The 15930-nt window shown below is 41.1% G+C and overlaps 1 protein-coding gene across 1 annotated transcript in view; it reads right to left on the bottom strand.

Moving 5' to 3' along the window:
- Positions 1-15777, bottom strand: part of SETD1B (SET domain containing 1B, histone lysine methyltransferase) — a 69030-nt gene extending 53253 nt beyond the window's left edge. The window contains exons 1-6 of the mRNA XM_050923907.1: positions 15541-15777; positions 15194-15348; positions 14677-14775; positions 13951-14221; positions 9712-9824; positions 5237-6412 (exon numbers count right to left, since the gene is read on the bottom strand). Coding sequence (XP_050779864.1) covers positions 5237-6412; positions 9712-9824; positions 13951-14221; positions 14677-14775; positions 15194-15348; positions 15541-15613 — 1887 coding nt within the window. The 5' untranslated portion in view covers positions 15614-15777. The remainder of the gene's footprint in view (positions 1-5236; positions 6413-9711; positions 9825-13950; positions 14222-14676; positions 14776-15193; positions 15349-15540) is intronic.
- Positions 15778-15930: the final 153 nt, after the last annotated feature.

Below are 15930 nucleotides of genomic sequence, written 5' to 3'. Positions count from 1 at the left end.
TGAAGCATGATTGCAATCTAGAGCCCTCAGAGCTCAGGAAAATGCCTGCTTTATTTGAATCACACAAGGTGTGTTTATGAGACTGGGCAATAAGTTGCAGCTCTCAGGGTTTTTTCATCTTTAATTAACACAAAAATTCAGTGCAACTTTCCCACACAACTACCCGGTCCAGAGATGATGGTTCCTATTCTAGCTGTAAATGGGGTCCCAGGTGCGCATACAAATAATGCACATCCATAACAGTTCACACCCCTGCTTATGGGCAGGAGGACTGAGACACTGCTACTGTGGAAACCATAGTTCTGAATTTCCTGGCTCTTAGGTTTTAAATTCTCAGCCTCAATGTGCATTTACATTGCTTTTTGCTTTGAATTAAAACTTCTGTGCCTTACAGAAAAGGATATGTCCAGCCTCAACAAATATGAACCGAATCATCATTTGAATTCTTTTATATGGCACTGTGTATTTAAAGGATCCCCAAGCAGTGAACATATGATGAGCCAGATCATGCCCTGGGTTGAGTGGGAATGAGAATGGGGAAAAGATGACCTGGGGGGGAGGGGTGTCCTCTTCCACCCCACTCAGCAGCACTTAAGGATCTTAACCTTTTGAACCATAGGCACACTGGTTCTTGCCTGCACAGTGCAGCCTAGCTCCAAGAAGGTATGGGCAATACTCCCTGATCAAGAGACAGCTTCCCAGGCAGCTCATGCATCTTTTTACAAAGGAGCAGCAAGGCATAGCTGGCTATGAGTGCCCCTGTGGCACGATGGTTCTAGTACTAGAAGCACAGATGGCATCGCTCTGCTCCCCCGAACAGTCACTACTGTGAAAGGCAAATTTAGATGGACGTTTAATAGGAATCCATTCAACAGCTACTGAAATGCAACCAACTCTAGGGTGCAATATGGCTGCTGTCTGACATCACATAACTCTCTGCAGTACTTTAGAACAGGAGGGGAGGAAGAATGCCATATCCAGTTAAAACCGCGGAGGGAAATTAGGGAGGTAGAATGGAACTGGCCTGTTTGATATTTTTACAGCGACAAGGTGAGTGAGGTGAAAGAGACACGTTTTCGAGCACACACAGCTCTTCTTCAGGTCAGCTCCACAGGAAATTTTCCAAAGTCTAGGCATTACTATGGAGGAACAAAAGCTCAAATACATTTAAACACGCAGGGCAAATTCATCCTGGATGGAACTCCAATGACTTCAGAGGAGCTTAACTAGGGATGAATTTGGCTCATTTCAATTTATGCTGATCTGTAATTTTAGATGTAGAAAGACTCTACAAAAAAAATTATAAAATAAAGGAACTGCGATCCTGTGACAACACATCTCAGCATCAACTGACAAAGAAAAACTGTGCTACCGCATAGAAACAAAGTTTGCTCTTGGAGCTGGTTTCATCAGCAGTTTTTAGGTGTCCTCAGGACAACTGCATATTGTGTAATCTCCATTTGTGTCACAAAACCCTTTACTAAAACTCACAGCAAGTAAAGTACAGAGCAGAGCAATAGCCTCCTCATTATTATTTCAGAGGAGTCAGATTTTCATCATCATCTTAGGCATTTATAAGGCACCCATCACTCTGGTATCTAGGTGCATAGGCAATTTACAAGGACGGTTGGTAGGCTGTTGATCATCAACATAAAAGTATTTCCTAATAAGTGAAGTGCTAATCAGATGACATTCTTATCATAAAAAAAAGCTGCTCTTAAAAAAAAAAAAAAAAAAAAAGAGCCCAAAGTCTTCATATGCTGGAACACAAAAGGCACCATCAATATAAAACAAAGTGATTGTTCTGATCCTACCATCCTCCCCAATATGCACATGCAGGGCCTCTTCCTGTAGCAGGCCCCAAGCAAAAACAAGACCTGGCTCAATTGGGATGTCAAAACATCAAATGTTACATATTTAACTCTTGTGCTTCTGAAACCCCAGGCACCGAAGGTGTTTTTTTGTTTTGTTTTTTTTTTAAAAGCGCTTGATATGATTACACTTTCCTCGCTGTCGCTCAGTTAAGCAGGACAAAAGGTTTTGCTCAGTGTTACCTATGGAACCTTGCTAAAATAAAATTTTAACTAAACTCTATTTCACGCCCCCAAGTTTTTATTCCCAAACTCAAGACTACTTTGAATGTGCTCTACAGGTTTTCTTAAATTCTTGCATGTGCTTTTTGTAAAGGATCCCTTCCTCCTGCCCCCACCCCCTTCCCCACAGCCCACATTTCATCTCCACTTTAGGCTCAGCCTCTTAGCTGCTTTCTTTCAGCCAAGGGAAGCTTAACAGGAGCCCATAATCACTATCCTGAGATTAGCCACGGGTAGGTGTTGCAGACAGAAGCATGGCATTCCCTTTCTCAGAGCCAAACACACTGCCAAGCAGAAAACGAGTCAGGCCAGACCTTGGAATCCAACTTGGGTGTCTTGCAGAGTTAATGCGGGACCAGCCTCACTCTCTTCATTTTAACCTCTGCAATTGTAACTCTGGGTTTCCTGCCTTTATGCAGGGTACATGGTGCTTTCCCTAGAGAACAAGAGTTACTGCATATCAGCAATTCTGAGGTAGAGCCAAACCCTGCTCCCGCCGAGAAAACTCCCATTCATTTTGATGGAAGCAGGATTGGGCCCTGCTACCTTTTTTGGGGGTATTATTATTACAAGTATTGAGACGTCACAGTCTGCATGGGCACAGACAGAGCGTGCATTCAGACTGTACAGCAATACACAGTCGGGCACTTGAAGTGAATTATGCAGGAAACAGAGCTTCCAAGTATCTGCCCTTGATTGCTTCTTTAAGACACAAAGATGGCGATCACGGGCCCCTCCCCACCCAAATATTAATGTTGGCTCTGCTCTTCCCCCTCACACATTAGAAATATTAGGTCCTGGCTTCCCTGTTTGCTGAAGGGTTCTTTGAAGGACTGGAGCTGAACAGTAACATCACAATAGGCTGATGCCTGAGCTGCAGCTTTCCCAGCCCAAGACTCACTACTCCTTTCTGACTCACTTGAAGTTTGGAAAGCTACAGCTCAAATTTCAGCCTCTGGTGGAGTTGCTATTCAACTCCAGTCCTTCAAAGAATCCTTCAGCAAAAGGGAGGGTAGCCAGGACCTAGTTTGTGGAAAACTGGGAGGGGGGCGGTCACTGGGGGGCAGACAGAAGCAAAAAAGCACCCAGCCCACACATCATAAAGGAGCAGTGAAAGGCACATACATTTTTTTAAATGCACTGGAATAGTTTTAGGGTGATTTGTAAATAATAGGAAGTTCTGAACAAACAGCTCTAAGAAGAAAAAAAATAGAACGCCTCTTTGTAAGAAGACTACAACAGCAGGGAGTATAGGTTTCAAGATACTGTTAACACTGTTTTTGACTTTTAAATAGGCTTTTAGAATGTATTCCTTTTTGTGCAACGGAACCGTGAAGACAAACTTCTGACACTGGTAACTCGTTAAGGGAAGACTAAGATTAATCACAGGCTTCAACTTCTGCACACTGTTGTCCCATGTTACAATCTGTTAATATATTGGGAACTCCTCTGAGGCCAATAAGGGATGTTAACATTGCAGTTGTAGAAAGTCCCTGACCCCAAATTATCACAGTGGCATTTGTCCAATTTTTAAAATGTGCTGAAATGCTCGTTGTTAGAAGAAAGCAGATTCAAGTCCATAGTGCCCAACAGATCATGCAGAGTTTCCATCTGTGAAAAAGCTAGTCACAAAACATGGGTTTTTCAAAAATATCCTCTCTCAATCCTGCAGGACCAGTCTTCTGGTTTAAAACCCACTTCCCAGCCAAGATTGGGGCCTCAAAGGAAACATGTATTAGAGAGTTTTCTCCTGTCCAGTCATGTTACCAGAGGGGTGGAGACTGGATCAACCTATAAAAAGAATGGGGGCACACCAAGTGGTTGAGCTGCTTCTAAAGCAGGACCAGCACTGCCATCCCAGTTCAAAAATATTTGAACATGTACTTACTTTGTGTGTGTTTTGTAAGTATCAGTCATCATTTAGGCATAAAAAATAGATCTGAGGAGAATGTTCCTATTAGCCTTATTTAACATTTTAAAATGTGTGATCTGATTGTAGTGCCTTTCATCCAAACAATCCCAAAGCATTTTGCAAACCACAGATGCACAGGAATGCTGCACCTGCTGCTGAAATGCAGCCACTTCTAAGGTGGAAACACAGCAACTGTTTACCAGAGCATGGAAGTATTTTCTGCCAGTTTAATTACAGCAATGTTTTATAAATAAACCGAATTATCTTTTACACTGTGTTCACTTATTAGACAGAACCAATCTAGAATACTAGATGTCTCCCTGAATGTGGTTTTTTCTTGTACTCAAATTATAATAATTTCATCTGCTTGAGATCCTGTTATAAAAAGTATTGAATAGAAGGGTCAGGCACTTGTGAAGATATATATTTTGACTGTCAGTGACATGTTATACTGGGACCCAAAAGTACATTACAGTATGTTACTCACATTTGTTTCAATTGAAATACCAAATAAAACACCCACTGCAATGCACTCTCTGTCTGCTGGCAGCATTCCATATAGTTAAGCTCCTGATGTCCTTCATCCCCAAATGCTCCATTAGAAGCAGCAGGCTGTGCTCTATTGTTGGAAGACTCAATGGAACACATCCCCAGGAGGTCAGTTACCTCCCGTCTAAATTGCTTAAGGAAAGAGCATGTTAGAACCCAAAAACTGTTTCCTGTTCACACCTGATGGAATAAACAAATTTGACAACTACCAAAGTATATGTATTTTTTAAAAGGGACATCAGAGCTGGCAAGCGGTATTGGACTGACAGCTCTGGTGACTCAAGAATCTGTTGATCCACAGGACAGTAACTGCATGAGCAGTGGTAATGCAAATTTCCACACAGTCTCACCAATAAGCCTCAACCCTAAGTTGGAATGAGCACCTCCAAGGTGGAATTCAGTTTTTATGGCCTATTCAATCCTAGAGCTTCCTACATGAAACTACCAATTACAGGGGTTGTTCTTGAAACAGGGATGCCTGTTAACCAGGAGCCAGATTAAGACCATCAGTTCATATCACATCTACCCCATTACCAACTCCCTGAGTCAAACCTGGCTAAAACCACCCTGGTTCAAAAAAACACAGCAGTTTCTAAAGACCACTTTTTGAATAGAGTACATGCTCTACCTTGTTCTAGTCACATAAGACATTCAGGTAGCTTATCTAAATTCTCTCTCTTACCTCATCCATTTTTTCTGATGTTGGGGTCTGGTCACCAGGCAGCATTTCTTTAGTCTCAGAAGTCTCAGCTTTGGATGTCCTACTCAGCTGATCAATAGGAGTCATACTGGCCTCTGATGTTCCTCTTGAATTCTGACTCAGAGGAGCTGTCCCAGGGATTGGCTCGTCGTCATCAGAATCTGGTAATGGTGTTGGACTAATGTCCTCCAAGCCAGTGCTGGAGGGACGTGAGGATGGGGTTTGAGCTCTATAACTGGGCTGAGAGTTAGAGCCATACAATGGGATAGGAGAAAGCTGGGAAGAGGAGGAAGAGATAGGGCTACCTTCCATTCGGATCTCATTGTCCGAATCATGTTCGTTGAGAAAAGGTAACTTTGTTCTCTGCTCTTTCAAGAGCATCTCAATCCTTGAGTCTAAACTGTTATGCTGCATTTCAGACTCCATGGTTGGAGTGCCAGGTGTCTCACTCCTTTCTGGAGTCTGAGAGAAGGATGCTGTACTTTGTTCGGTAAGACAGTTTGACTGTGGCAAGGATGGGAGTTCCTCCTGTTTTTCTTTCACAGGAACAAAATCAATATTAGTAGCAGCACTACTTTCTACTAAGATCTCAGCTGAAGGTGGTGCAGGTCTCCGGTACTCAGTGTCTCTGGAAGTTTGAGGATACTGCTGTTCGTCAGATGGGGGAAATACAGCTGGTGCTTGGTATGGAGAGAAGGCAGATTTATAACTTGAAGAACCAGAGTGGCTCAAGGGAGGAGTGTGAGAATATTGTACTGGCTCTTGCTGATGAGACTTGAACGTGCTAAACTGATGTTCTGACCCTCTGTAAACACCCGCCGAGTTATGGACATAGTGATGTCCTGGTCGTCTATTGTAGGCATCTGTAAATTTTGTTTCATGTCTCCTGGGTTTATACCCAGAGTCCTGTCCGTAATGGTAAGCTGGTGTCGTTTGACGACTGGAATAGGTTGAATCTTGGGAAAACGGAGTCCCCAGTCGTGGGGTGAGCGGGGTTCCTTGGGACTGTGGGGTATACTGGCTATACGAATTTGGGGTGTCTTGCCGACTGCTGGAATAGGCTGTATCATGGGAAAACGGGGTGCTACTGTTTGGGGTAATGGATGATCCCGCAGAAGAAAGGTTACTGTCTTTCAGACGTTTTACAGAATCAGTCAACTATAAAAAACAAAATAAAAGTAAATAATAGATATAGACACACACACACATAAAAAAACTATTTGTCTGATTTTCTGAGAAGCTGAGCACCAAGACTTCCCATTGACTTCCATGGCAGTAGTGGGTGCTTGCAGCTCTGAAAACCAAGTCATACACAAATAATTATCCATTAAAACATGTAGGCAGTTATTTTGGTTTTTAAAAAGTGTGTAGGAGAGGAAGTGAAGGAAATGGGCAAATACTATTTATTCTTTGGCAGCAATGTTAAGGTCAAGAGAATCAGGTGAACATGAGACATCAAGAATACTGAAAATAAAATACAAAATTCTGCCAACAGTTTTTGAATGTAACTAGAGAAGAGAATGAAAGAGCACCACTGAAACCAAAATATTAAGACTGATTTACAAAGTATGAAGTGACCCAAGTAGCTAGTTTACATATCAGACCATATACATATACACACTGGCCCCACACTTGCAATCAGATCCACATAGTAGACCCGTATGCAAGCACTGAACCTGTGGAAGTCAATGGGGCTTTGTGTTGGTCTGATTGTCGGCTCAGACCCTCGATCTGCCCACCTGCCAGACGTTAAGCTCTAGCGGAAGAGTCAATCTATCTACTATATGTAAAGAGGTTGTGTCTGAACTGCAAACAAACAAAAATTAAACAGAAACTTCACAAAGACACATGATCAGGTAGAATGTTTCCAACCATGGAATCTAAAAACTGAAAAACGTGAACCTGCAGAACAGCCAAATAACCAATCTCAATGAAATTTACTTCGAAGGCACATTGAGGAGTTTATCTAAACAACCCAATTAAAGTTTGAAGCCAATAACAAAATAGAAAGAAAGAAAAAAAAACCCTCAAACAATGATGAGTCATGTCAGCATCATGCCAAAATCAATGTTCAGTAATGTAGAGAGGTAGCAGAGAGTTACCCAGTCCAAATCCCTTTCACATCAGCAGGATAGGGCCTGAGCTCTAACACAGCAACAACAAAAAACAGAAACAACCAACCAAAAAACAGAGAAGATTTTACTGAGGCCGCAGTGAACTAATCATTTTTAAAGTTCCTATTTAAAAGTTATCTGCTACTTTTTTTTAATTAAAATTCACATGCCAGTGGCTCCAGAGAATCATCACCACTGTCAGGTTTCGTGCAGCACCCAACTGTCTGATACACTGACACAAACACACTTACAGACAGAGTTATTTTTTGCATGGTATGGCTGTTACAGACCATAAAGATTTGGCAGTTAAACTTTCTCTTCCTCACTCCACCCCCTCCTCCAAAGGTTACAAAGGCAGCTTAGGTCATATTTACTCCTCCTATAATTAATTTATGTATCAACTCCCTGGGTATTTGACTGCCTGCAGGTGAGAGCCAAGAACGCACTCCCAGCCAAAGGCAACATAAGAGCTAGATCCAAAGCCCACTGAAGTCAATGGGAGTTTTTCCATTGACTTTAATAGGCTTTGGATCAGGCCCTCAGAGGGAGGGCTCTAAGGAGGGAGCAGGCAGACCAGCTGACCTTCAGGGCTGAAACAGGTGGAGAGGAGGCAAATCAAGAAATTTCAAGCTACTCTACTGGAATGACTACAGCACATTAGCAGTGTCTTGGCAGAATCTGGTAGACATTAACTGAAGGAATCACCAGAATTCTTGTTCTGTGGGTCACCCCACGAAAATTCAGTTCAGGGTAATATTGTATAATAAATTGCAAGACCTTTAATCAACAATAATGGTGGTGACTGACGTAAACAAAAAATGATGAAGCAATTAGAGGTCTCATTAATAACTGAAAACCAACCCATAATAGTAGACGTGTAACACATTCATTTTGGATCCTCTGTAACGAGGCAATAAGTACAACCCTGTGAAGTGCTGAGCACCATCCACTCCTTCTGAAGTCACTGAGAGTGGAAGGTGCCCAACAGGAGACGCTCAGCACGCTGTAGGACTGGGCTATCTAGTCAAATCACAACCTCTTTCAGCTCCACTCTTCCACATTTAAGGGTGACCTGCTGAGGAGAAAATGAGGCCTCTTTATGATGGAGAAAGATGAACTGAAAGGTTTTGTTTTGAGGGAGTTTGGAGATAGGTTTTTTTTCCTCCAGTTTGGTGTTCATATTCAGTATTCAAGACTTGTCTATCTGGAGAACTAGTGAAATGAGGCTATTATAAGAATCAAAGAGAGAAAGAGGTGAGCAACTGAGAGGGGGGGGGGGAAAGATTTACAGCTACAATGTTTAAAACTATTAAAGCCAAAACTTCCAAACCTGGATGCCTCAAGTCAGGCTCCTAAATCCATAAACAGATTCCAACATAAAAGTGGACAGAAATCCACGGGAGGGCAGGGTGCTCAAGACCACTGAAAAGTCAGGCCACTTTTATTTGGAAGTCTATGGCTCCAAACCAGCAAGTGATTCCACACAGAACGTGGGCCCATAAAGAGTCTCTCTAATTTAAATGGAGGTCTGTGAAGAAGCAGGCGACTGCCTGTCAGTCAGTTGCAAGAGAGTTGTTTACACAGACTACTGTTTAAAAGCCCAACTTCAGACACCCCAGTTCAGAACTTCTGGGCTCTGTTTTTGTTAACAAAGTGATTCCAATGAGCATTTTGGAGAACTGATGTCATCGTTAAAGACACAACACCTCCACTTCTCATTTTAAAAGGTGTGGGGAAAAAACCGTCAAATGCATGAGACAACCTCCTGAAAAACTACAGAGGAACCAGGATGGACATTCCTGATATTTTTAAGAGAAAAAAAGGAGAAAAGATACCCTAACCTTTAAAATTCAAAACACACATCTTTCCCTTCTTCTAGCAAAAACCTAAAATAACCTTTAAAGCGAAGGAAAAGAGGACAAGTTTATCCTTGCAAGTCACTCCATTGACTTCAACAGGGGGACCCGATGGATGGATTTGGCCCGGCATCCTTAATTACAAAAATTACCAAAGTTACTAGGATGCAGTTAGTTAGTTCTGTATATTTATAACAGGACATAGATCACTCACAATATTCACTTAGGCACAGCAAGAATTTGCGCATGACACTTACAAAGAATTAAATTTGCTCTGGCAAGTTCCAGTTATTAAATTCAATGTATTTATTTAAATACAGATAATGAATTTTAAAGTAATTTTTACAATATACGGACAAAACTACCCCAGGATGGAATAAAACAATACCACACGTCACTTGTTATAGGAGAATCTATCTGAATTAACCACTGTCTGCTTGTAAGTTTTTAGAAATGTACTATTAAAATACACCCAAGCAAACTGTACCTGCTGAGTTTCATTCACAGTTGGCGAGACATCCTGCTCATTGCCTACAGGAAGGGTCTGCGGAGTGTAAAGACCATTAACCAGCAGTTCATAGAACCGCATACGGGTTTCACCTGCACAAACCACAATGAAAGTTTATTAAAAAAGCCACACACCGTACATCGAAAGTCTCTTTATTAAGCCTTCCCCAGACCCAGTTAGCCCTCTGAATAGCCCCCATTTCAGCCAACATCTTTCCACCAAAGGAGGCCAGGGCAATATTAAGGTAAGTGCCATCGTTTCTTAAAAATCTGCCAGACAAGTGATGCAAGGCGCTCCCTTCTCTGATAATGGGAGCGACCACATCTTCAACCACAGCATCTGAAAAAATGCATTAACAACAGGCCACCTCTCTTTGAGATGAATGGGAAAGGGTACCAGAAAGCATTAAAAAAATTAGCCAAGGCAGAATCCAGCATTAGTAGTTACACTTGAAACTTGATGTATATAATTAAGGATACTGTAGTCTTTGTTAATGTGCTCCCTTGAGAGAGAGGTTTCTAAGTAGTCTTTTTCCCTCTTATTCTATTTGGCTGCTCTGTTTCTGTGTCATGCTTTCTGGAGAGCAGTAATCTCTTTCTTTGCAGAAGTATCAAATGGTTTACGTGTTTCAGAACTGCTTCATCTCACTAAATGCAACACCAATTCTGCCTATACCTGTATCCAGTTTAGAAGCCTTTTCCACATAAACCTTTCCAATAGAATATGAGGTGTTATTAATACAAATGAGATGCAATCGAACACAATGGAAAAAATAATTCCCACTTCTTTTCCAAGAAGGTACTGGCTAACCTGTGTTTTGATGTGATGCATATGTAGCGTTTTCCTAGCATGACCATTCTAAAGCAGTGGTTTGCAAACTGCGGGTTGCAACCCAGTACTGGGTCATGGAATGTAAGGCACTGGGTCAGCACCGCCAACCAGGGCTGTTAAAAGTCCTGCTGGCGGTGCTGCCCAGTTAAGGCAGGCTAGTTCCTACCTGTTCTGACAGCCGTGATCCCCTCCTGCACCTCAACCCCCTGCTCTAGCCCACAGTCCTCTCCCACACCCTGAGCCCTCATTCCTGGCTCCACCCCACAGCCCTCAACCCTGCACCCCAACCCTCTCATTCCCCAGCTCTGTTGGGTCAGGGGCATCAACAATTTTCTTCAACTGGGTCGCCAGAAAAAAAGGTTGAAAACCACTGTTCTAAAGAATGCTAACCCTCATGCAATACTGATATCTATGTTTAAAATTCTTATTTTCAGGTTGCTGAATTCTAGTGAAGACACAGTTTCTTAATATTAGACAAGTTTGTTTAGTTTGAGCCTGAACTTGCTTATTTTGCAGTCAGTAAGTTTGTCACTGATTTCAAAAGAAACTGGATCAGACCCTTTGAGATATTTTCAGTTTTGCTTACAGGAGGGGTGGGTTCTTTGTTTTTAGAATGTGAGAATATTTTTTTTAAATTGAAAATTCAGTTTAAGTCAACACAGCAAAAGATGTTTCTTACCCAGGGGTTTTATCTTTTTCTTTTCAATTACAAATAAAAAAAAACACGTAATGTATAACTGAAAAAGAAGTAAAATATAGTAAAAATGCACAAACCCAACACCTGAACCTGCAGTTCAACCACACATAGTATGTATTCATATGAGTGAGCACTCCCACCTAACAGGACTACATGAGTAAGTGCTGCAGGATCAAACACCCAATTCTCGTACATAATTGTCCATAACTAGTATCTACAAATGCACTTCTCTAAAGAATCTGCTCCAGATTAAGACCTTGGTACTGCATTATTCAAATAAAACACCCATTAAATAAATACTGTCTATCAGTCTCCAATAATGTTTGGTTTTACAACATTGCTTCACATATATAAATATTGGGCCAGATTTTCAGCTTGTGTAAACTGTCATCGCCCAGTTAAAGTCCATGCAGCTATCACAATTTGCAGCTGGAGATCTGGCCCAGAGCATTTGAAATATTGAATTCACATGAAATTATAGCACTTGCCATCAATGTTGTAAACTAGAAGCAAGTTTAAAATTAGTGTTTTTAAATAGCACATATACCTTAGCTTCCTCCTTCCCCTTTTCCTTTGGTAAAACAATAAATACTTAGTATTTATATTTTCATTTTCACCAAGCTTTGAATTACCCTCATAGAGGTAATGAGGTAATTAACTCTTATATCCATTCTACAGATGGAGAAATGGAAGAAGATAAATTAACTGAATTGTCTTAAGCTACAAAGGAAGTCTATCTCAGAACTGGGAACTGAACTCATGAATTCCAAGTTCCTAATCCTGTGCTCTGACCACACGATCATTAAATACACACATAAAACGCTTCTTGCACTCCTTTTTATATTTATTTATTTTACTAAAATTTGGAATCCAATATTGAATTTTTATAAAAGTACATTTTACGACCTTCTTGAAAAGCTGAATATTGCGAATAAATGGATATGTAAAATAAAAATTATAGACTGCGTAGCCAAAGATGTCATAAGCTGCAACTGCTATTTTTAGCATTATATTTTAACTGATCTTGCCATACCACAAAGCATTGCTGCTATTATTGCATCTTTTAAAAGAACCAAAGTAGCCACAAGTTTTAAAAAAGTTAAAATTAGAGGCATAGAGAGAGTTTATGAGTTATACGTAAAAAGGGAAGTGCAATTTAAAATTAACATCTTAATGTTTTCACCAAAGTGATTAAAATATGCAAAACCACGAACTTCTTAACATGCAGTTAACTTTCCTAGCTCTTAAACGACCACCTGTTCTAGGATTACAAAAGTTAAATATAAAATCATCAAAAAACAGAGGAAAACTCTCCAATCAGCTTGCTCAAAAAGTCTCTTAATACCTACTTTCACCCCCTGTGAATCCACTTTAATTCCCATCATTAAAACAGAGAGTGGCTTTTGCTCCAGTTTCAATGTATATGTTAATCTTCCTCAAATTAACAGAGTATATATCAATTTAAGATGAATTAGTGCTAAAAATATTAAATCCCAAAATCAAAGCATATGCATTTCACAGTCACGGTTTATTTATAATGACAAATGATTTAAAAAACTTTTCTGCGTGTTCTTTTAATATTTAGGCAGTAATGTCAAAAATTATTCCATTATACTCACATAACGTGTGTTACATACCCAATGTTATGTAAACACTGCACTTGAAGGTTGTTGAAACTTTTTTTTTTATACTTTGTATGGTTAACTGAGCAAACACAGCACTTTCTTTCTTTGAGAGAAAGGTGTTCATGGGCTCTTCCTCTTTCTTAAAGAAAAACAGTTTAACACACGTGCTTCAAACTCAAATCATCATGCTTACAATGCAAGTGATAATAAATAATAATAATAATAAAAATTACAAATAAATGCCTGTAACATTTTGCGTACTTCACTGCACTAGCTTTTAGCCAGATGTTTAAAAAGGTCCTTCACTAGCATGCTTGGGGAAAAAACAACACACATAAAATAACAATAATAAACAGAATTTTAATATTTTCAGTACTTGAATAGTTACTGCACTGTTAATTCCTGTAGTAGTAGCATTGTGGCTCAGTCACGCTGAGGATTAAAACTGTTACTGTCCCTTTAAGAGTGAGAGAGAAGACACACACACACACACACACACACACACGCTCACTCTCATACAGTGTCAAGTGCTGTACACTTTTTACTGCCAGACTTGGGTTTGTTGCTAAGTACCAGTGAAACGCCAGGATTTAAGAAAAATAGGATCCTGCTGCAGTTCAGCGTTTTGGGGTTTTTTTCCTTTTAATATAGTAGTTTCTAAGACAGGAAAAAACTTTACAACCATATTTCAAAGTGCATTTCTAAGCCTCTGAAAACGGTCACCAGTTTAGATCAAGGCATTTGTAAAGAGATTTTGAAAAAAGGGATGAGGGCGATGGCAAAGGGCAGAGTTTGCCAAACCGGGTGTCAGTGTGAGTGAATGAAATGGACAGGATGGCAGCATTTTGTAAATTACAGGACTGTCTCCTAGCAACAGACAACACATTCAGCTCCACGTGACTTCCAATGGCCCAGAGGAAAGGAGAGACAGACAGAGGGGGAAGGAGCAACATTCATTAGTATTTTTAATCATCAAGCCCCTCCAGTTTGGAAAAGCATCTCACTTTAAGAGGGAATGCAGGGGTTTCAACTAGCCAGACCATGGAGCTAAAACCTGCTTCCCACCTTTTGTATCCAGTTCCACGTGGATGATGTTGCCCATGACTGATGTGTTGTGCAGGTGCTGGACGGCTTCCCTGGCACCCTTCACCGTGGCAAAGATCACTTTGGCAATGCCCAAGTGCTTCTTATTCTTGGGGTTGTAGAGAATTTCTACTTCTTCCACTTCACCATATTTCTTGCACATGTCGGTCAGAAAGTTTTCGCGGATGTTGTCATTCAACTTGGCAAAGGTTACCTGCTTGGGAGGCACTGGCCCCACGTAAAACTCATCAATCTGGAGATTTATACAAACACAAAATTAAATATAAAATAATTAAAAACCAGGAGGGAGACTGACAGCAGAAAATCAAATTATTTGGAACAGACAGACAGAGTTAGTCTCCTTAGAACTCTGGGGAAAGTAACTGTCTACAAACAATGTCACACCAGTCTGAAGAGAAATCCAGCCTGTACACTCTCAGAAAGTCATATGGAAAAGGTTACTGTTTCATCTTAAAAACATATTTTCAGCAGCTATATCAAGCATCAGAGCTGTAACTCGAAACAGGTAAACTGATCCCATCAGACAGATGTATTGATTTCTTTACAGAATAGGATTATTGTTAAACAGTTTGCCAGATAATATTAATAAGACTCTGCCATTTAAATGGCCCATTACATTATTTCAAACTCAAGCTCAGTTGACAGATAACAAGAATCCAAACTAAACCTAAAGGGTAGGAGGGATACCTTGAATTTGGGAACAGAAAGCTCCAACTCCTTGGTTTTGGTCCATATTCTTCCTATCCTGGGATCTCTGACACAATCCACCGGAGCAATTCCCGAGTTCTACGGGGGGAGGGGGGGAGATAGAACACACAAAAAACATCAATAATATTGCTAGAAATTTCGGGGGAGGGGAACATATCACAAGGAAGCAGGGGAAGTCTCGGGGGGAGAGAAAAGCACACATACACAAGTGTCAAATTGCAATACTGCTGGGAAATAGATTGGAAACACAGAAAAATAAAGCTCCAGGTTTTAGCTCCTTCTTGGGATCCTGACAGTTGAATACATTGTGTCAGGTGGCAGTAACTTTCGTGCCTTTTCCTCCCCTCACCCTCCAACATTTGTTACAACATGAATTATTACAGCATTAAAAAATCCCTTTCCCCCACCACACGTCCCCTACAGAAGGACTGCTGGGGCGGGCGAGGTAGGGGTTTGTGGGGGGGTATATAATTTATTTAAAAAACAAAACACTTACAGGCATGCTAAAATTTTGCCCATCATAACGATAGAGTTTATGCTGCCCTTTTTTCAGAGCTGGGTCAATAATCAATTTGTAACTTCTCCAGTGGTGATTTCTTTTCTCGACAGAAGTGCTGGCTTGTGTGCTGTTCTCCATTCCGTTGATCCAACCTGGGGGGGGAAAAACATAAAGTTTTTAAAAAACGTAATAAAGATCCCATTTTAGGAATCTCTCATTAAACACATCAAAGCTGGGGGGAAATACACACACGGGAAGACTCTAAAATGGGGGAATTCTTAGACAACCCCTCCACCCCCGTGAGACAAGAGACAGAAAGGGGGGGAAAAAAGACCCAATCTCACTTGAACTCTGCTTTTTGCCATGATCTTCTGGGTGCTTGGCTTTTTCCCCTGCCTTGATCTCCTTGAAAGACATTGTGTGAGGTGGCCGATCGTCTCCTTGCAGCGAAAGGCGAGCTCCTTTTCACATTGGGCTGGTTACATTACATTGCTTTTGAAAGGCTCCTGCCTCCTTTTTTTGCGAGCCAACACATATTGTGTGTGTGCTTTCTGCCTGCTTCTCAGGCATCCCACAATACACCACTATGGAGCTCGGCTAATGGCTAACCGCCCTCAACCGAAGGCACATTCACAGCAGCTGCAGCGCGCCGCGAAGCCCCCAGCCTCGCCGAGCCGTGGCACCTCCCCACCCGAAATAAAGGGCCATGCATTTTCCCGAGCCGAGCTGGCCTC

This window comes from Gopherus flavomarginatus, chromosome 15, assembly GCF_025201925.1.
Source record: "Gopherus flavomarginatus isolate rGopFla2 chromosome 15, rGopFla2.mat.asm, whole genome shotgun sequence".
Classification (NCBI taxonomy): domain Eukaryota; kingdom Metazoa; phylum Chordata; order Testudines; family Testudinidae; genus Gopherus; species Gopherus flavomarginatus.
This window is presented reverse-complemented; position numbering and strand designations above follow the sequence as displayed.